The sequence below is a fragment of the Ptychodera flava genome, chromosome 7 (assembly GCF_041260155.1).
Source record: "Ptychodera flava strain L36383 chromosome 7, AS_Pfla_20210202, whole genome shotgun sequence".
Classification (NCBI taxonomy): Eukaryota; Metazoa; Hemichordata; class Enteropneusta; family Ptychoderidae; genus Ptychodera; species Ptychodera flava.
The window spans coordinates 21,523,005-21,545,380 of NC_091934.1; the positions used below are offsets into that span (position 1 = coordinate 21,523,005).

Consider the following 22,376-nt stretch of genomic DNA (forward strand, 5'->3'; position numbering starts at 1 on the left):
TTAAATATTGACAGCACTTTGGCGGTAACGTCCTCGTTGTCACTTTCTGGGACACAAGAGACTTCTAGATTGACTCTACGATGATACTGGTTGAGACTGGCTAGTTCCTTCTCCAGTGCCTGTACACGTTGACCCAGTTCTCGATTGTCTTCTTGAAGTTGTAGGTTGATCCGAGACATGATTTCGATGCGGTTTGACATTTCCTCGAATTTGGCATTGAAAAAGTCCATAGAGCTAGCCAGATGTGTTTGTTGATGTTTGACATCCTGTAAGTCCTTCCCTATCTCCGCTAACTGTGCTAAAACCGGTTGAAGTAGACGCTGAAGTTGATCACAGTCGGCGTCAATGACCTTCACTTCGCTATTGTTGTCGGCCATCTTGGTTGGTGTCGTGACCGGCTCTGGCGATAGCCTGCCAAACCTCTTCTTATTGCAGTTCTGGCACAACATTAAATCTCCTTGACGGATCTTCACTCCCTTAGTCAACGGGCAATCGTTGCACTTCATTGTAGATTTACGTTTGGACATGTAGAAGTTTAAAATTAACGGAGCGGACATAGTGTGATTTCGTTTGCGATGTACATAGGCCAAATTAAATAGTTACTTACCCGAACAAAGACTGAAATTTAAAAATAGGCTTCTTCTGTCGCAGACTGTGTCGTACGTGTCTCATGTCGAGAAAAATTTAAAAAGTAGTACGACATCAGTTCCGACTCCAACAGTGGTTACCATACCGCCGATGCAAAAAAAAAGAAAACCAAAACATTTGGAAAAGCTTTTGAATTTGAAAGTACTATATTAGGAAGGCTAAATGCTGGAACCGCTTTCAATATTCGTTTCTAAAAAGGGACTACCCCACGTAACACCATATCAATTACAGAGTCTCTACGGAAACAGTTGGCGGTAATTTCTGAAAAGGCCAAAAACAGAAAGGTTTCCCGGTAGGCATGACTAAAGTCTCGTTGTTCCAGGCATGCGCACTCCTTGTGACGATCTTTTTCAAATGTGCATATGCAAGATCAAGCAAGTCACAAGACACGGAGTCGGGAACTTTAAAGGTCCATAAGACGATCCCCGAGCCTTTAAAGGTGCACTGTTATTCATCACATTTTAGATTTACCTTCACAAATTCTTGAATGCATGTACCCCGGCCTTCCTTTCAATGTATGCGTATACTACCAAAGAGGCTATACGAATACTATTATGATCCGAAATGTCTAAACTTTTAAGTGTCATTCCTAAAATTGATAATTAACCTACTAGTTACTGAAAAACTATTCGATGGGTAAATATTACACAGTGTTTAAAGCGTCTTGGCAGTACAATTAATTAAACAGTGACAATCCAACACTTTAAATAAACAAGTTGTATATCAAGAGTTTGCAATAATTACATTTTCATGAAAATCGGAATGTTTTTACGAGTCTGGTTGAAGAAAAATATCATAAACAGCGTAGAGAAAGAAAAATCTATTAAAATGGCTTTCATATCAGTCATAGTGTCCGGTGATTGCTTGAAAACTGTCATGTATGGGTTCAATTCCGTCTTGAATGTAACTTTTGCTGTCCTCGTATAAAGGAAGAGAAGTACATTTTTCAAAAAGTTCAACTACTTGTGTATAAGGGAATGACCTGTCAAGGTCATCTTCATGGTGTTCGAGAGCTGGCATCCATATCTTGATAAGCAGATTCCGGCAAAGAATATTCAAGTTTTGCGTGTTGAGTTCAGCGCCGCAAGTTTTTAAGTTGGAGTCGCAGCGCGACATGCAGTCATCGTAGTCCCCAATTGCGCAGTCGTCGTCACTGTCACATGACGTCGACTGTAGTTTGTGATTGGCGGCCGCCGTTGGGAACAGCGAATCGAAATCGAGCAGCACCAATCGCGTCCTTGTTCCGCGCCTCGTCATCACCCCGAAATTGGCCCAGTGAATGTCACACATGTGGATGTGGATGCCGTTGAAGTCAGCCAGCCTCTTTAGAACCACGAAAAACTGGTTCGTTAGCCACACCTCATCTCTGCGGCTTGGAAGAAACTTTCGCTTGAAAGTGTCAAAATATAGATGGGCGAGTGGTTGGGCGCTTTCCAGAATCGATTCCGGGATGGCGGAAACAAATACGTCCAATCCTTGGATCGGTAAAACGTCGAGTAAGTGGTCCGTTGTTCCGACTACTTGCTCCACTAAAAATTAAACGGAAAGAAAAGAAGATATGAAGAGATATAAACTTCGCCTTCGCAGGCAGTTCATAAACAACATGTTTTGCACGCAAGCCGTAATCAAAATTATCAAAATTTGTGCGTAAAATACTTTCATAAAAGTACTGGGATGTGGCATAAGGATCACTATTGATGGTGACAACCGAGAGTGTTAGGGGCACTTCAAATTATGGAAAAAGAAATAATCAAGTGCATCAATATAAACGGCGGAAATAGTATATTTCAAGTCAACCGGGATTGATAAAAACACGTTAACAAACAAACATAAAAGTTAAGGCCTTGCGTTTCAAACTCATCAAGGCACGCTACTAAACTCCAGGACTTCACTACTATGAGACACTAATGAAGTGATGGCAAATTGTGCGTGTCAAGTTTTGGTAACAATAAATCAATATGTTCCTCTATAAACACTTCACACATCTCGAAAATGAAGGTTCTACCGAGAAAAAAAAGTCGGCAAGAGTGAAGGCAACGATGTGCTAATCGTCGGTCTGAAATATGAGAAGAAACTCATGTAAACTCATTAACCTTTTGAAAGAAAAAAAGACTGACTATTACTCTAGACTTACGTACTGGAAACGTCAATTGCATATACTTAACGGTAAAATTAAATGTTCAGTTAAAGTTTCAAATCCAAGCAAACTACATTGAAATGGCTCCGAAAATACTACTGCGTCAAGTTTTAAATCTGCAAAAAAAACCATGCAAACATTCGTGTACCCAATTTGATGACTGTTTCAAAACCCACAGGAAGCGTATCTATCCGAGAGCGCTGCACGCCAATGAAACTTGCATGAGTTAGAAATTGTATTCTCTAACTTAGTATACTAATCATACTAAAAAAATGATTTTCAAAAGCCCGGTCGGCTTATGTGACACGCGGCTGACAGATTTCTACGGGAATTATCCCTCGAGTGTGTAAAATGTTTCCTGAAATGTCTAAATTACATACCTGTATAGTCAACACTTTCAACGGCGTACATGCCGCCACAAAATCCAACTAGTTCTGGAATGAGAGCGCTTTTATGCAGAAGGGTTAGCATAAAAAATTCCCTGTTTTTCAAGAGTGTGGAAACTGTGGCAGCTTCTATATCGTCAATTTGGCCATCGGTGTTCGAGTCGGTGAGTGTCATTAACGTTGCCACGTACACATCACACAACTTAACGTTTTGGGTTTCCTGGAGACACAAACGTTTCGCGTGGTGCGTGAGGTTAAATTTTGCGGCAAGATGGTCGGTGAAGTCTTGGTACCACTGGGTTCTGAACTTGACCACTATGTCTCCGAGGTCATCTCCTGGCCAATCTAGGAACTGAAGAATCTGTTTGCTCGGGTTGCCTGCTAAACACTGCCTCTTGGAGCTGGTAAAATATTGGTCATCGCAAAGTTTGTGACAGAGGGAACCGGAAATCCTGTTTGCCTTAACTTGAGCACACTAAAAGGAAAAAACGTAAAGGAATAATATATATATATATATATATATATATATATATATCACTTTTAGTTATTTTGCAGTCTCGCGTTTGAAATCTTTCCATTATATGCAAGCCAGAACTGGATGTCTCTTGTATCGTTGTGTTAATAATGAAATGCTTTTTATCGTTTTGTTATATTGTCTGTTGTGTTCGCATTACCTTACGGCATCACGGATAATGCTGTGGTGTAATTTGCATAACAAGTGATCGTAAATTAATTACAAGTTCGCAAACGAATCAGAATGTACTTACAGTGTATCGAATATGCTGTTCTCCACACTTGCTTTCGTGTTCTATTATGAAGATAAATAAGAAATGGAGCACCAGAATCCAACCAAGTATAGCAACTAAACCCATGACCAGTTCACCTGTATATACGAGCAGTTGGTGACGTCGCCTCTGCAGTGCAGCACCACTTGTTTGTCTGTGTTCCTACGTAGGTGTGGCTTGGCGCTGGGTCACTGTCAGGTTCACTAGATTGATCAGTTTCCTATGCATTTCAAGGAAAACGTAAGGCACAGCCGGTTACAGGCTCAAAGTTTGCTGTCCGCTTGACCTAAGGCAATCGGCACTCCACATACCGAACACAAGCGGTGGTGTGTGCATTTCGAGTGTGGAGCCGGGTGCGGACCCAATACTACCGCCGACACTGTTCATAAACTACTATTCACTCGGGTATCGGGTATTCACTTGTGGGAGAGTTTCATTTCCGGGTTTTGTGGAAGCAAATCACAAACAAACAGACGACGCTAGAGCGGCGTGCGTCAAAATGGCGGCCGGTCCGATCTCAGAAAGAAACCAAGGTAACACAATGAATTGTCGTTTAATTCCACATTCTTAGCATCTGTATCGATATCATGGTTACGCTTCAGCATTCTCAACATTGTAAATCAGTTTCTAGTCCTTAGCCGACGATGCTGTCGATTTATTTAGTAGAAATACGTCTGATATGTCCATACTCGTTACGTCGAGCACACGTGTGGCATCATTGTGATCGTGACTATCGGAGAATGTAAATATATCTAGTGCCAGAAATATAGTAAAATGCGTTGCTTTTGTGTTCTGGAACTACACGCTCTACATAGTTTGGTGGGGTTTTTTTTTGGGGGGGGCGGAGGGGACGCAATAATGTTCGACGTCAGAAACACAAACAGTTCTATGCACTCGCTATGTTCTGTTCACGATGTCGATCATACAGTATTTGAATTTGGTTGTTGCTGTACGAGGACTTTGAAAATATTTATTTTGCTTCCGTCACGTGCATGGTATCCTGATTTTTTGAGTCAGCTCCATGTTCCTACTGCCCGAATGCACCTTTTTCATAAGACCCCAACCCCTTGTGTTGTTGTTTATCAAGCCATCTTCCCTTGTACTTTGGATACATCTGGAACCAGGCACAGTCCCTCTATCTATGGATAGAGGAACTGTGAACCAGGTTACCTACTGCTACTTCTCCAGTAAGGTTTGTGCCCTGAGAAAACTGTTTCCTGTAAGAGTGCATCATACATTCACACCTCAAGCGCTTCACATCAGTACAGGGTTGTGTGTAGTTCCAGTTCTCAGTTACAACCACATGCCTTCAAAGCTCTGTAGTGCGTACTGGTGACTCTGTGATCCTGACTGCACATCTCTACATTGCTTTGCCATCTCTCGACATTACAGTATTCTTAACTCTATCACCGCTCCTGTGATGTCCAAACTGCCAGCCTTCAGAGATAGATATTAAAAGAGGATACATGAGTGAAATATTTGTTTTTAATGGGATAGAGTTACCCACCTGCCAACACTGGGGAGTTTGAATGTCAGGAGAAACTATAAGATTTGATCAAAATCAGAACCTGTAAGTGTTTTAAAGTCTAGCTTAACAACTCTTCATCTTCATGGTAGTTGGAAGAGTGGATGATATAGTTTGGTTTTCTCTTGGAAATTTTCACCAGTCCCTAATAGACAGTTAAGTACAGTTAAATTTTCTATTTTGTTGTGTTACTCACATCTTAATAAATACTTTTCATCCCATTCAGATGCCACAGTTTATGTTGGTGGTTTAGATGAGAAGGTATCAGAGGCGTTACTATGGGAACTGTTCCTACAGGCAGGACCTGTCGGTAAGTAATATCTTTCAGTCTCCACTTTTAGTAGAATCTTTGGTTCTTCCTGTACAAAAAAAATATCTGTTCAATACAACACAGCTCTGTGATTTAACAGTGTTCTTCAGAGCGTGGAAAATCAGAGGGATGGTCAGTTTAAATAACAATGCATAATGTGCATATTCCTTTGTTGGAAATTTTGTTTGTTTATCAACATATGAGGAGAGTGCTCACAATCAAGGGGTGGCCCAACCATACAAATCCCTGTGTGGAGAACTCTTGATTATGCACTGCACCAGCATTCTCGCGAGCCAGAGCATATTTTTTGCTCAGCTGATCTACGCAAAAATTAACGGGTAGCGCTAAGCTGTTGCCATAAAGAGGCGCGTGCTTTACAACCATGTGCACCAGATGTAGTATTCCTCAGCATCATCAGACGGCAAAAGTGTTTGTGTACACACATGCTTGCATGTGTTGGCATGTGTGAAGTTTCGTTAACCCTTTTACTACTTTGGTTTGGCCCAAAATCATTATTATTAATTGTCAAAGTGAACATGTTCACAGGGAAAAGGGGTGAACAGATTCATGTATACATCTCTGTTGAAATTGCAGTTTTCTCTTATGAGTTCAAAGTATTAGTGCCAAAATCAAAACTAGGGAGTAAACTCTTAGTAGCCAGTCTGTAATGTTACTACAGTACTCAATATTCTTTAAATGTTAAATCCTTGTACAGCGCTCAGACCATTGGCTGCTGGAGCTTCAGGCAGCTACCTGAAGAGGATAGTGTAGCCTTGTGATTTGGAAAATAAGCTCTGACTTGTAAGAATGCCATATGGTTACCTTTGGTAGAGCTAATGATCACCAAACACTGGTAACATTCACATCCTTAACTGAAATGCCACTGCGGAATACACTTTTATTCTAATGATGCATAAATTCTCTCTGATTTGTTTTCAGTGAACACTCACATGCCCAAAGACAGGGTCACGCAACAGCACCAAGGTTACGGCTTCGTAGAATTCCTTGGCGAAGAAGATGCAGACTACGCCATCAAAATTATGAACATGATCAAACTCTATGGTAAACCAATCAGAGTCAATAAGGTAAACTTAGTCCCATGCTTCCAGCCAATAGGAAGCAGTGATACAGTTAATTGATTCTTAACAATGATTCTGATTGGCTTATTTCCTTTGAAGGTTAACCAATCAGTGGAGAGATTCTAAGATCAGTTGATGCTTTTCCAATCTGAAGGAACATTCAAGACATCCACCTTCCACACTGTTATACTTTATAACACCTTTGCTACAAGTGATAATACAGTGTTCAATAAATCTAATCTTTGAACTATGATGAAAGAATTGTAGTTATTTCCAGTGTACAAAAATTTTGTGAATATATTGTGAAAATATGATCAATAAAATGATAAACAATATGTTACATTCTGTTAAAAAAGTCACAAGGAACAGACTTCCACAAGGATTATGATTCAGTTTCAGTTTCTGTTGCTACTAATCCTTCCAGCAAAAGAGTGTAGACTTTTCATGACCTTGGATCATTGCATTTACCCTTGAACTCAGTTGATCATGCACAAAGTCCAGTTTATTTCAGACCAAACTTGACTCTGAGAATTTGTTTTTTCATTGTGGATGAAATTCATTGTAAGGCAGCACCTGATACTAATGTTGTAACTTTGCTGTCTGTATTATTTCCACAGGCATCAGCACATCAGAAAAACTTGGACGTAGGGGCTAACATATTTATTGGTAATCTAGATCCAGAAATTGATGAAAAGTTACTTTATGACACATTCAGTGCGTTTGGTGTCATATTGCAAACGCCTAAAGTAAGTCAGATTGATTTTTTAGCCAATCGTGAAAGTTTTTACGCCACCTGGTGGCATCAAAAACCTTTCAGAAAGAGAGTCTTAACATTCCAGTTCCCTGTGGTAGTTTCTAAGTACGGTCTATTCCACTCAATGACTGGGGAGAGAAGGGTAGAAAAATAGGAGTGTGGTTTCTTTTAGTTGCATTGAATCCCTGCACTCTTGTAATGTAACCTGACAGTCCAACCCTACATTTGGGAACCTGGCAGTGAAAATGGTCAAGTATCTGTTTTCCAAGAAATCAAAACAGTTTTATGATCTTCAGGATGGCCAGCAGAAACAGTCAAAACGTAAATGTGATATTGGAATGAAATTTTCTGTAGAGGACACAATTTTATCCTGTGATATTATGTGGGTTAGAGGGACAACAGCTGAAACGTTTTCTCCACTAGTTTGTTAGTCCCACGGACACCGTCCGGGGGACTTATAGGTTTGGTCATGTCCGTCCGTCCGTCCGTCCGTTCACGCAGATATCTCAGAGACGCCTGGAGCGATTTCGTTCAAACTTGGTACAAGGATAGTACCCTACCTCATACAGATGCACGTCGATTTGTTTCACAATGCGATCAAATTTGGCGGTGTTAGAGGACTTTTTAGTTTTCACCTCCATAGACTCCCATGTACAAGGCAGTCAGTCCATAGACTCCCATGTATAAGGCCGTCATAGACTCCCATGTATAAGGCGGTCCATAGACTCCCATGTATAAGGAAGTCCATAGACTCCCATGTATAAGGAAGTCCATAGACTCCCATGTATAAGGCAGTCCATAGACTCCCATGTATAAGGCAGTCCATAGACTCCCATGTATAAGGCGGTCTATAGACTCCCATGTATAAGGCAGTCCATAGACTCCCATGTATAAGGAAGTCCATAGACTCCCATGTATAAGGCAGTCCATAGACTCCCATGTATAAGGCCGTCCATAGACTCCCATGTATAAGGCGGTCCATAGACTCCCATGTATAAGGCAGTCCATAGACTCCCATGTATAAGGAAGTCCATAGACTCCCATGTATAAGGCAGTCCATAGACTCCCATGTATAAGGCAGTCCATAGACTCCCATGTATAAGGCGGTCTATAGACTCCCATGTATAAGGCAGTCCATAGACTCCCATGTATAAGGAAGTCCATAGACTCCCATGTATAAGGCAGTCCATAGACTCCCATGTATAAGGCAGTCCATAGACTCCCATGTATAAGGCCAAGAAAAATAAAAATTTAGTTTCTCATAGTATTCATATTGCAAAAAGGATGCAGTGACAGTTTTTAGTCCCCACAGATAAAGTCCAGGGGGCTCATAGATTGGGTCATGTCAGTCCGTGAGTCCATCCATGTGAGTCCATCCGTTCACGCAGATATCTCAGACACTTTGACAAATGTCACGTGACCTTGGTGACCTTTGACCTCAAATATACATATTTGTCCATAACTCAGTAATCACTAATGCTACACCCTTCATATTTGGTATGATGGGACAGCTTATGACGCCACATATTGTTCCTCATTAATTATGTGCATATCTAATTTTGAGCGAGCCAATAGAGCCAGAGGTCTGATTTTTGGTTTGTAGGGATAACTTAGCAATACAATTTTTTTGACAAAATGTCACGTGACCTCAATGACCCTTGACCTCAAATATACATATTTGTGCATAACTCAGTAACCACAAGTGCTACACTCTTCATATTTGGTATGAAGGGACACCTTATGACGCCACATATTGTACCTCATTAATTATGCGCATATCTAATTTTGAGCGAGCTGATAGAGCTAGAGGTCTGATTTTTGGTATATATGGATAACTTAGCAATACAATTTTTTTGACAAAATGTCACGTGACCTTGGTGACCTTTGACCTCAAATATACATATTTGTCCATAACTCAGTAACCACAAGTGCTAGACCCTTCATATTTGGTATGATGGGACAGCTTATGACGCCACATATTGTTCCTCATTAATTATGCGCATATCTAACTTTGAGCGAGCCAATAGAGCTAGAGGTATGATTTTTGGTATGTAGGGATAACTTAGCAATACAATTTTTTGACAAAATGTCATGTGACCTCGGTGACCTTTAACCTCAAATATACATATTTGTCCATAACTCAGGAACCATTAATGCTACACCCTTCATATTTGGTATGATGGGACACCTTATGACGCCACATATTGTACCTCATTAATTATGTGCATATCTAATTTTGAGCAAGCCAATAGAGGTAAATGTACGATTTTTAGTATATAGGGATAGACTATAGGATAGAAATTTTTTGACAAATGTCATGTGACAAAATGTCATGTGACCTCTATAACCTTATACCTACAATACATGATAATGTCAATAAATAAGTAACCACAAGTGCTATGTCCTTTATATTGATAGGTTGGAAGAACTTATGACAACACATGCTTAACCTCGTTAATTATGCCCATATATAATTGTGGCCCAGCCAATAGAGCTGGAGGTCTGAATTTTGGCATATATGGATTAATCAGCAATACAATTTTTTTTTTTTTCAAAATGTCACGTGACCTTGATGACCTTTGACCTTCAATATGCATATATATGCATATCTCAGTAACCACAAGTCTTTACGCTTTGATTTTGATAGGATAATAGACCTTAAGATGTCACATCTTGTACCTCATTTATTATGCACATATGTATTTCTTGGCTGGCCAATACACAGATACAACTAGAGGTCTGATCTTTTTTCCTGATTTAGAACCATAACTTATACATGCCTCTTGTTTCAAATTGGGAACAATGACATAGACCTATGTGTCCATAGATCTGAACATATACACTCCAGTGATACTTCTTAATGACCTCATTTCCCTGCCCCATCAAGACTAATACTCCTATTACAAGTGGGGACTATGTCATTGACAATGACTTGTTTTTAATGTCAACGACAGTTTTTTGTTGTGGTACTTCTCAAAGCATGTTGAGATACACAGTATTCAGCTTGTCAACTCAGCCTCTACTTGTATAGACTGAATCATTATTCCTGACAAGTGAATTTTAGTTTGATTAAAATTCTAATGTCGACAATAATGGTGCACTTTGAACAAATACTCACTGCTGTGACAAGCTTAATATTGGGTATTTCAACATACTGTGGAGAGTAGAACAAAAATTTCAATTGACACACAAAACGAAAATAATGAAAAAATCATCAAAAGTTAAAGCCATAGTATTTTTTTAGGTGTTCATTACAAATTTTCTGACTTTTTCAGATAATGAGGGACACAGAAACTGGAAACTCCAAGGGCTACGCATTCATCAACTTTGCCAGCTTTGAAACTTCAGATGCAGCCATCGAAGCCATGAATGGACAGTATCTTTGTAATCGACCAATCACGATATCATATGCATTCAAAAAAGATTCCAAAGGGGAGAGGCATGGTTCAGCAGCAGGTGAGGTGTTGCATATATGGCGGTGCCCTTCTCCCAATGCCAACTTGTGGTGGCGCTGTTCGTTATTCATGTGTCAGTTATTCTGTGTGTTTATTTAATAAAGAAAAGGACAAGTTTTATTTCACCAATGCATAAAGTTTGTGGAAGAAAACAGCTTAGAATTCAAAGCCATTGTGTTGTGATGAACTGGAAAAATAAACCCACACATTGTACTTCATGTTGTAGAATGAATTATATAAAGTGAAAGGAAATTATTTGTCTTTGTAGCTCCGAACACAAAACTGGCAACTTTCACCCTTTAGCTATTATAATTGACCTGTTCAACCCCAATTCCCAGTGAACAGATCCATGCTCACCATTGATAGCAATGGATTTGGACCAAACTATGGTGGTGAGAGGGTTAAATCAGCTAGATCAAGAAGTCTGTGCAATCAACTGACCAGCATCAGGGCCAGACAGACTTGTCCCATGCTGGTTTACTGTAATCAATTTATGATTCTTGGAAATGCCCTGTGATACCTAAACCTATACTGTACATAGATAGGTGTGCTTGTATGTCAGACAGGGAGTAGTCTAGTATCTGTCACATCTACTCTTTGTCAGTGAGATGTCTTATGATGTACTGTTTTTGGACCTGTTGCTGTTATCTTACATTTTTTTAACTTGATTAAGATGTATGCCAACAATCCCATGTAGCTGTCCTTGCATTTAAGCTTACATGTAAATATATTACTTCCCCCTGACAGAGAGGTTACTTGCAGCACAGAACCCATTATCACAGGCTGACCGACCCCATCAACTGTTTGCCGATGCGCCACCAACGTCACAACCCTCAGACGCGGCAGTGCCGACGAGTACAGCAGCAACAACAGCAATACCTCCTCCCCCACCCCCTGCTCCTGGGGTAACACAGGGTAAGTAAACATAAAGCCTGTTTGTGCAAAATCAATGTTTTTCAGGTAGTGTCGTTCAAAATCAGCATTGAACAAGATAACCAAAAGATCTGAGTGACAGACAGCCTGATACACTCAATCTCTACGCACTATCACCACCATTTTTGTATTTTCCTCCGAGTGGAAACACTGCTAACAAAACATTTTTGTTTTTTCCCCCACAGCTGGTATGCCACCTCCCCCGACATCAACCGGCATGCCACCTGGTGGCATGCCACCCCCTGGAATGCCCCCGCCACCTCCTGGAGGGATGCCGCCATTGCCCATGCCGCCGGGAATGCCACCCGGCATGCCGCCACCAATGGGAATGCCCCCTCTTCCGGTACCGCCACCACCCATGCAGCCACCAGGCGGTGGTGGCGATATGCCGGACCCAAGGATGATGAGCGGGATGCCAAACAACATGGGTAAGTACAACTTGTTAGGACAGTGGCTCATACTCTAACCCTTCTAATGGCCTCTAGATAGAAATTGCCACAAAGACAGGTTAATACTGATTACAGTTTGTTTTGTTTTGTCACAAAGTATGAGGAAATTTGCAAAAAAAAAATGTTTTTTTGACTTGTACCTCAAATAGAACCAAGGCTTGATGAGACAAAGATGTTTTTTGAGTTCCAACATGTGTACTTTGTAGAAAACCACACTGTTTCCGACATTGTTTCATCTAGGCTGCACGATTGCGCGATTCCCCCTCTTTGATGTGCTGCACGCCGCCAACTGTACACAGAAGGGGCGACCCATCGCGCACTGCACTGAGCTGGCTGGAATGGCATATCAAATATCATGGGTGTCACACTTCGATGCTTTTGACCCGTTATCGGCACCTCTTAATACTTTGGCAACAGGCATTGTATAGTGTAGCAAGAACATTTACATGAAAGGGACTAATTTTAGTTCGATTTTGATACTTTTTGTACTTTCCGTACGCTGATTTTGCATATGAAAGCCTGTCAGCCCATTTAGAGTTACGTTCACAAAAGTTCATTGCCCTAGCTATATATAAGGTTTCTGTGTTTAAATCTGTTTGATTGAGAAAGGAGACAAACTATCTCTGTACGATTGAGAAAAGGAGACAAACTGAAGTTTTTATGCATAGTATGAATGTCCATAACACTATGAAAATAATTCTGGTAGCAAAAATTGACACGGAAATTGGACTTTACTGTTACATAAACATGTTCAGTTCAGTGGATGCCATTGGCACTGTGACTGGACTGCATGCAATGAGAGTCACAAGCAAGCTGTAGTGTCAATGGGCCCGGTTTTTGAATTCAGTGAACAAACATTGACTTATTTTTTGGCAAATAAACCCCAAAGTTAACTGTCGGTGACAACCAGCCTTTCTGTTTATTGTAAAATGACTGACAAAAAGCAATTAGAGTGAATCTGACATCGAGAAACTCCACATTCAAAGCATGGCAAACAGAGACTAGTCCAACCTCCTAAGTTGTTCGTTTTAACTCTACTGAGTCTGCGCACAAGACTACAAGACCAGCTAGGTCACTAGAAAAATACAGCTAACTGGTTTGTATAGGGCAATCTTGATCCAAACTCTACAGTGGTTAGGGATGATATAAGCACAGTAAAAACGTGACAAACAAGTATATTATTTTTTTCAGAAGATGGAAAAACATTCCTTTATAACTACTAAAGATTTTTTCTTGCTTTGTGTAAGCGCACACAGTTCAGTTAAAAATGAAAAAAAATCCCTTGAAGGTACATGTACAGTGGAAATGGCTTGCTGTTGTTATTATGTTTGAATGTACTTTAAGCCCTAAGAAAGCAAACATACAGAATAAGTACAAACAAACATACAGAATATTGTAGCATACAAAATACGCTACAATTTTTCCAGGAATATTAATGCATATGAATATTAATGAGCCATCAACCACTCTTGCAAGCCCTATATACATTCACAACAGTGATACTCAAATTTGTTGACTTTTGAAAAAATCTTATAGAGGATGGTGTTTGCAGTCCAGCATCTTGATTGTGTAAGCAAGTGATTTATGGCTTGTGGTATGTATATCACAAGTGACATCATTGCAACATTAAAACTTATGTGTAAAGCCGTGATTATATGTTTCAGTTAAATCCCCCTAAAATTTTAAAATCCCCCTCAAAAATTCCTGTAGAGGGGGACCAGTCCCCCCCCTGGTGTGGCATCCTAGATGAAACACTGACTGTTTCCGACATTGTACCAGATGGAAGCTGTGAAAATTCAAGGTGTTGAAGGCTTCTTAGCTCTGACTGCATGCATATCAGTGTAAAGAATTGTCTATGTCAAGGTTTCAGCTGACAAGTTAAAAGGACAAAGTCACTGCCTTTTTGTGATATCAGAAAACATGGATTACCTAATTGCTTAAAGCCATTGAGTGTACAAAATAACAACAGTGCATATACTGCAAAATTGTCAAAAATTACCTCTTTGCTGAATGCTAACAGATGTTTGTGTTTGTGACGGCCAGACAAAATGGATTTTGTCCTATTTGGACTGGCTTTCCTATGATAAACAGACATTGTTATAATGTAAGGAAAAGCTGCTATCGTTATCTATATGAAAGGCACCGCCAATGCAGATTTCATTACAAAAGCTTGCATGAGGTCCAAACTTTATGTAACAGTGTATGTTAAGCCATACATGGTGAGAGTTGTGTAAGGAAGTTGATTTTTTGGTACAGATCATAAAATGTTTTACTTAATGTTTAGTTTAACTTGTCTGCCTGCAAGCAGTATTGAGGTTGTGCACAGTTGACCAGTATATCAGCATGTTTCAAGAAGTCCAACAACACAGACTACTTTTCATATCATTCAAAATTAATGGAAAACCAAAAAACAGTGACTTTGTCCCTTTAAGGATGATAAATATGATCGGGTATGAGAGAATTTTGAAGTTTTGATTTAGTCTGTACCATATTTTGTATGCTGGAGTATACATTGACCATTTATTTTCATGAACTCAGATTTTTTTACGGGTGCCTTGTGGAGAAGCAATTAAAATGCCAGTATTCAAACACTAGTGCTATTTATTTATTACACCATATCACTACAAGTGATTGAGGAACTGTGTTTTAACTATGAAATGTTTTATTTCTCTTCTGGAAAAGGACCACCACCTCCTGGCATGCTGCCCCCTGGGATGTTCCCCCCTCCTCCGATGGGGGACCGCCAAGATTTGGAGAACTTCCGCCAAGGCCTCCTCCGTTTGGTGGTAAGTATTTCTGACCAGTGGTCAGTGCTGCATGGCTGGGTTTTCCAAAACGAAAGTTCACCAATAGAGGGCGTTGTAAAGAGGATGTTGTCAATACAGTAACCTTTAGAAAACTGTTGTAAAAGATGCAATGCAAAAATTGTTTGTACCACATGGGCATTGCCAAATACAGCAAACACAATCATAATGTGTTCTGAGAAATTGACTGCTTTAGACTTGCCTGAACTGGACCAAGAGTAAGAGTAAAATATAATTGATTTTGACATTTCTGCAAAAACATTAAGGTAGTTCTGTGTCTGATACAATGTAACCTTTCACCTTCTCCGTGGCTATTGACCCAGTTTTAAAAATGAAAATTAATGGATTAGACCAAACAATAGGTAATGGAAAGTGTAATTTTAAGCTATAGGTAATTTGTCAAGAAATGACAAGAAACCAAACCAAGGGGAATAGTGTAGTCAGTAGTCCCTTCAAACGCTGACAAATTTACGTATTTCTCTTGATTTTCTGTTTTAATCTGCAGGAATGCCTCGTGGTCCACCTCCCCGTGGATTCAGACCCCCTCCACCACAGAGAGGTGCATACAGACCTCCACCACCTCCACCGAGACGGTGATTTTTTGAGAGAAAACCCCTGTACATCTCCTGTAGTTTAAGGTAGAATGCGCCTCGGGGACAGATGTTTTGACTCTCAATTTTTTACAAGCCTGTTCGGATCTGTCTGTTTTTGTTTTATTTTGTGAAAATCGAAAATTAGTTTTTGTGACAGAGTTAACATAGGAATGGTGGCCATTTTGAATTCCAAATATCGGTAAAGTTTGGGTACTTAGTTTCTCTGGCACCGAAATTTTCACAGTGACCCCTGATTTTTATTCTTGATTTTGAAAAAGAAAGTTTGAGAAAAGTGTAAGTCTTTCAATCTTTCAATTTCGAGGCGCATACTACCTTAAATAAGTCCAAAACCAGTCACCACACAAGAGTACCATCGGCAGAAGAACAGTGAAATGCAGCTTATATCTGTTCAGTGCTGTACTCAGGAAAGAGCATGATACTAAATTGTGTAATGTCATTTTCCAGAGCCAAGCCAACCAAGAGAGGCACTGATACTTTCGTAGCTTATATCAGGCTGTCATAATCTGTTCCTGGAACCACGTTATTCACAGTCTGTATTATAATTGACCTTTGACATGACATGACATTCAGCCTTTGAACTCTAGCAAATCCTTTGACCTGAACCAGAATGAGGTCGCTCAGAATATGTTCTGTTATGAAGATCACTGCCAGCTGAACAAAGGCATGCCACATTTTCTGTTCACTTAATCAGGAAAGCAGGGAAGTTTTTTTGGAATTTTTATTTAATTTTTTTCCACAAAATATCACCCCTAGATTTGTCACACCGTTGACAATGGGTGTGATGATAAGTGATGCATTGACACAGTTCCAAGGTCAAGTTCAGTGCCTATTTTCTGACATTATAGTGGATTCATCATTGCTTCTCAATGTTGAAAGATTTCCTTTATCAAAAGCAATGGCATGGACATGACTTTCTGAATTAAAAATGTCTAATTTCGTTCAGTAATATCAACGGTAGTACAAGTATTTGTGTCCTTTTTGAGATGTCTCAAATGTTTGAATAAATATTTTTTGTTTTTGTCCTATTGTACCATGTCAAGTTCGTTGTTGTCAATAGTAGTATGAGTTAGCATTGGAGTCATTTTATTTCCATCTTTTAATTTGAAGTTTTGTATGAAAACTCTGTACAAAGAAAAAAATAAATTTTGAAAGTATCTTTTTCAGGGATTATTTGTGAACAAACATGCTGATAAGTGAAATGTACTTGTGCCATATTTTTATCTGTGGCTTTGCAAAATAAAACCTGAACCAAGGATGAAGATAAAAAAATTGTTTGGTTGCTGTTTTGATTATTTTTCCCAAAGCTGGTATTATTTAAGGGGATTCCATTTGAATATAAACGGTTATAAACTGCTTGTGTTCTTTGCATATGCCTGGATTTAACCAAAAGACCAGCCATGTACTGGTAATTGACAATAGCGCCACCTAGTGGCTAGGATATTAAAGTCAAAACCACACTTTCCAGTTGAATTTCATGGCAATTTGAACACTGGATTTTACATCAATCTGTTCCCGATCTTTAAGCAGTCTGGTGGGTTGGGTTGAGGTTACATACGTCACTGCTTGTTGGAATTTGAATTTGACATTTCTATGTTCAAACCTTTGCATGTATAAATAAGTTTTGTGACATGCTAACCTTGTAACGTGAGAAATTCTGCTACAGTGAGATGAATACCAATGAAATGGAGTATCTCATGTTGGACTTCGATCAGGCAGTTGCTGTAGATTTGGGTCAAATTGGTTTGCATGAGGCTGTGTTAGAAATGCCGCTGCAACGAACCAGTTTTCATAATGTCAGAACTGAAACAGACAGGGTACAGTATTTTCTTCTCCCTTCAATCATGACATCCCCAGTCTATGAGTTCTAGACCTAGCACTATGCAGCAGATGAAACACTGAGCTCATGAAAAATGTGAAAATATAAACTCCACCGTGCTATTGCGATGATAGATTCATAAACTTAACTCAAATATCCAAATGAGATGATATCTGGGAGGAAAGACAATGGAAAGTCATTTCTGAGGTTTACATTATTGGTGATTTGTTATGTCCTCACTGACAATGTTCTAAAAATATTCATCACTTTGTAAAATACTGCATGATTTCATTCCACACAGATTTTCAGGTCTTATCTATTTTCGTGTTGATGTCAGCCAAGTTTGAGAGCTAGCAGCTAAAAATTCCTGGTGTCAAGTCACAGTAGGCATTGGAAGCAATATCTCCTTACCCGTCACTACAAACAATTTGGGATCTAAAATTGGAATAGTCCTCAGCCACACTAGCCTAGAATTCTATTCGTCCGCTTGCCTCCGTACCTCCGACCCGGTAGTGGGTCGGAGGTACGGAGGCAAGCGGACGAATAGAATGCTAGGCTACAGCCACACAGGGTCCCTCCATCAAAAGATTTTGCATTACACAACAGTGAAGACTACATTATGTAGTTTATCAAGATAGGCACTAATTTTATCCATTATCAAAATGATCTGTCACTGAAACCAGGTTAACTGTAGACAGTTGAGTCTGAGACACTGATCTTTTAGGGTACAATTTATGTCAATTATCAGCGCTACATATCCGTTTCCTGACAAGGAATCCCATCAGAGTCAGATAACAGTTGACCTTCGAATAAGCCAATCAACAGTCAGTATGTAAATGTGACCTTTGACCTTGGCTACCAGTAGGCTCGTCAATCTGTACAGACAGCAAACAAATTTCAGACATCCACACACAGGTACCTCACACACATGAAAGGCAGCAAACACTGAGTAAATTTGAAATTCTGCTTTTATTTTCTATCAAAATAGTCCAGGCAGTCCATGTATAAAGCCATGAACAGCACTTTTCAACTCGGTTGTCTCTGCGGGTTCTGTCCTAACAAATTATGTACAACATCCAAGGGCAGAGTCCAAAACATTGAAATCAACAGCAAAGTACAAAAGATAAATTTCACATATACACATATTAACACTACCATCTAGCGACACCAGGGAAATAATTTCACTTTTTTTACAGGATTTAAAAAATAAGTACTTTAATATGACAGTGTTCTGGTGTAGTTTTTTTTTACTGCTTTCATACTTTTGCCGTGACATGCAAATTGTAGAAAAAATGAGACTATTTTTTCCAGTTAAATTGTCCAAAATTAGATTTTCATTACTTTCAGATGACGTGGTTCTATTCAGAAAAGAGACAATATGAAGACCAGATGGTTTATAAAAGGAATTTTTACATTTTTTGGGTGATTTTTTTTAAAGGATAGAGAGAAATGTACACAACAGTGATTGAGATGGTCAGATTGATAAGAAGCCTTCACAAACATTGGTTTGGTAGGATAGAGTTTTGTTTTTATATGTCCATGAATTATACAGAGATTTATTTTTTATGTCTGGGAAACCAAGGCCATAAAGGGAAGATCCGTGTTCCAAATAGACGGATCGGTTTGAAAGAGCAAGAAACGCCGTTCTTGATATGTTTTTTTTAACCCCCTCCCCACCGAACTGTGGAGAAATCTGATTTGGGAATAAATCGTGTGCTGAGGAACAAACCAAGTTTGTATGGGTCACAGAGGTGACAGACGTCAGCAATGGGCCACTGATGATGAAACACAGCCCATGAACTGTGTAAGCCAGTAGCTATACCCTTTCACTGTCAATGGTATGGCCCAAAGCCAATGTTATCACCGGTGATTGTGGACCCATTTACAGGAAAATTGGGGGTGAATAGGTTAACATTAGAGTTCAAAGAGGGAAAGAAAAAATTATGGCAGGCGAAATCTCAGCAACTCACAAGGTCACTGATAGTGAACAAAACGATGACGCAGTATAGAGTTGTGAGCTGATAGTTACCAGAACTATACGCAGTGTTCAATTCAAAATGTCCTTGTTTTCTCACATTGTAATCAGCTGGCTAATAATAGTATTGCACACACTTCAAGTGTTTTTCGCAAAATTTTGGTTTCACAATTGGTGATGGCCTTTCTCTGTTGAGCACATAATACAGTCGTCCCCAGACCAGTGATGCTTTGTTACATTGGGGGAGTAACAGCAGTAGGATAATCTGACACGACGTCCGCTTCCATTCACAACAGCAATATAGTCAAAACAGCTACGTCGACTTGCCGCGATGTTGACATCTACGGTGGCGCACACACAAATATACACACACACAGCACAGGCAGTTTCCACTTCCGTAACATCAAAGTAAATGAAAACCAAATTTTCGAATCAGAACGCGTGGACGAGACGCAGCCGTCCGGTTCACACAATCAGTGTTGAGGCAGTTCTGTCCTTACACCGATCGCTGCAGCTTATTTACATTGAGCAAAGATTGAGTCCTCGTAGCTGGTCCACAGTGACCTAGCATGTCAGTATGTTCACAAAGTATCTGTACACATCCCCTACTGTTTTTGTCTTTTGTTCTTTTTTTCTTCTTTTTGAAATAAAAAAAAATCATGGAGGGAGAGAGTGATCGCATGGAGGCATCTTTCTGAGTCCAATAAGGTCACTTTTTTGTTTTGTAAATTACAAAGACTTCCATGCTAGTTAGCTTTTATTTTCCACTTCCCGTTTACACTGTTGCTATGACGATCATCAAATGTGAGATGTCCTGGACACTGTCAAGTAAGTCTGGCGCTACCCTCCGCAGATTATCCTGGGTGAAATCACAGGGTGGAAATATGTGTAGAACATAGGCAGCCTGGAAGAATATGAAAACAAAAGACAGATACTTGTCAGAGGTAATAAACAAAATTCTTTTTATATCCAATCGGTGATAAGCACCATTTTCTCACAGCAGGTTTTCCTGATTCAGCAATGCTAAATTTAAGCCTCCCCTCCTCTCATAATCCCCCCAAATTGTTTGTCTGTCAAACATCTGATTCAATATAAGTGGCTATGTTTGGTGAGAGAAAACATTGGGACTGTACAAAAATTGAGGGGGGTGGGGAGGGGGCTGAGAGTGGGTTTCAAACTGAATTAATGTATGAAAGAAATGATAGCATATACCCTTTGATTTGACAGTGGTTTGTTGCCGTTGCACCTTTGTATACCAAGAGAAACTAATTAATTCTAGCAATCTTGTAAATGAAGGCTTCAGTGTGGATATGTGTCTCACACGAGACCACAGTATAGAGTATTCAGTTTCAGGGCCTAAATTACAGAGACTGCAGCTGACACACAAAGACACATGTGCATACATCATTGGACATACGTCATGATAAAAATATTCACCAGTTATCAGATATAACCTTTAGACGTCTGGACATGCCACAAAGATAATATGTGTAAAGTGTACAAATGATTGATCAATGGGGCCATGCATATTCATGGACAGAACAAGTGCTTGTGAATATAAATTTCTACCGACTGAAGAATACACTGTAGCAGATGGTGTATCAACAGTTTTCAGTGCAATCCTGAAGCTGCAATTCACTGTTTTGTTACTGGTTTTTTTTTGCTCTACTAACACCACATAGCACTCACATGCTAGTTTGTGGGCCGTTTATGGTAAAAATATTCTTTAGTGACAGGTTTTTCGGATGCTCTAATATTCACACTATTTTTCTGTCATGCTGCTTGGTGTGGATCCATTTTGCAGGCTGTCCAGCGAACGTCCTTTTCACAGGCTTTTTTTGTGGAATTGAAAATTCAATTTTTTTCCCAAAGTGTTAACACAGAAAACTGCCATTTAGAATTTCAAATATTGGTGGATTTGAGATCATTTGTTTCTGAGATCATAAAATTTCCATGGTGACCCCATATTTATATTTTTCACTAAGCAGGAAAGTAGTTGAAAATTTCCTTTACCAAGTTATGAGCTGAACTTAAAGACTCAGTTTTGAGGCAAGCTCTACCTTAACCCTAACACAACCATGGTTCAGCCCAAACCTATTGTATCAACTGTAAATGTGGACCTGTTTACATGAAAATTAGGGGCGATCAGGTTAAATATGGTAGGCAGAAATGAATGGTCTATGGCTGTTTCTGCACTGACCTGATTAGAACCTGGAGCTGGCACATTGATGATACCGGCAGCGTGTTTCTCTTGCAGGTACTGGAGGAATCCTGTCTGAAGAGTCTTGGTTTGGGCCAGGACGTCATACTGATCCCGGCCACATGGCAGTGCTAAGAGCAAACAGTATGTACCTTCCACCTGGGGAAAAAAACAAGTCAACAGATAAAAGTACATTTCAGAGCTGTACTTTCCATGGACAAATCATGCTAGCATCAACACACAAACTGAAACCCAAGCCACCTAACCTTACATCTGAAATCAAGCGTTATTCTGTACACACTAGACCTAGAATCATCTTGCATTCTATGTTACTACAAATCTTCATTCAAAAATATTTTATAAAATCCTCAGTGTCAACTTATGTGGAGATGGAACTACAGAAAACGGAAGGTTTTTTGAGTCCAGACATCATAAAGTTTGATGATCACACACAAAGTACCTTGAGTATTACAGTGTGATATTTTACAGCCAATCTTTATAGCTTT

The 22,376-nt window shown here is 39.6% G+C and overlaps 3 protein-coding genes across 7 annotated transcripts in view; 1 reads left to right on the forward strand and 2 right to left on the reverse strand.

Annotated features, from left to right (window-relative positions):
• Positions 1-1,346: 1,346 nt before the first annotated feature.
• Positions 1,347-4,422, reverse strand: LOC139137000 (divergent protein kinase domain 1A-like). The gene is made up of 3 exons (XM_070704879.1): positions 3,939-4,422; positions 3,166-3,646; positions 1,347-2,177 (listed from the first exon to the last, which is right to left on the reverse strand). Exons 1-3 carry the CDS (start codon positions 4,041-4,043, stop codon positions 1,489-1,491), a joined length of 1,275 nt encoding a protein of 424 aa, XP_070560980.1. The 5' UTR covers positions 4,044-4,422; the 3' UTR covers positions 1,347-1,488.
• Positions 4,317-16,047, forward strand: LOC139137001 (splicing factor 3B subunit 4-like). The gene is given in 10 exon segments (XM_070704880.1): positions 4,317-4,489; positions 5,708-5,791; positions 6,731-6,876; positions 7,488-7,616; positions 10,900-11,080; positions 11,827-11,994; positions 12,198-12,440; positions 15,144-15,194; positions 15,197-15,247; positions 15,771-16,047. Coding segments are annotated over 10 exon segments (1,179 nt in total). The 5' UTR covers positions 4,317-4,455; the 3' UTR covers positions 15,863-16,047.
• Positions 16,048-18,645: 2,598 nt separating this feature from the next.
• Positions 18,646-22,376, reverse strand: part of LOC139137002 (msx2-interacting protein-like) — a 44,892-nt gene continuing 41,161 nt past the window's right edge. For all 5 annotated transcript variants that reach the window (XM_070704882.1, XM_070704881.1, XM_070704884.1 and 2 more), the window contains 2 exons: positions 21,871-22,029; positions 18,646-20,574 (listed from right to left, as the gene is read on the reverse strand). In XM_070704882.1, the coding sequence (XP_070560983.1) occupies positions 20,446-20,574; positions 21,871-22,029 (288 nt within the window). In that variant the 3' untranslated portion in view covers positions 18,646-20,445. The remainder of the gene's footprint in view (positions 20,575-21,870; positions 22,030-22,376) is intronic.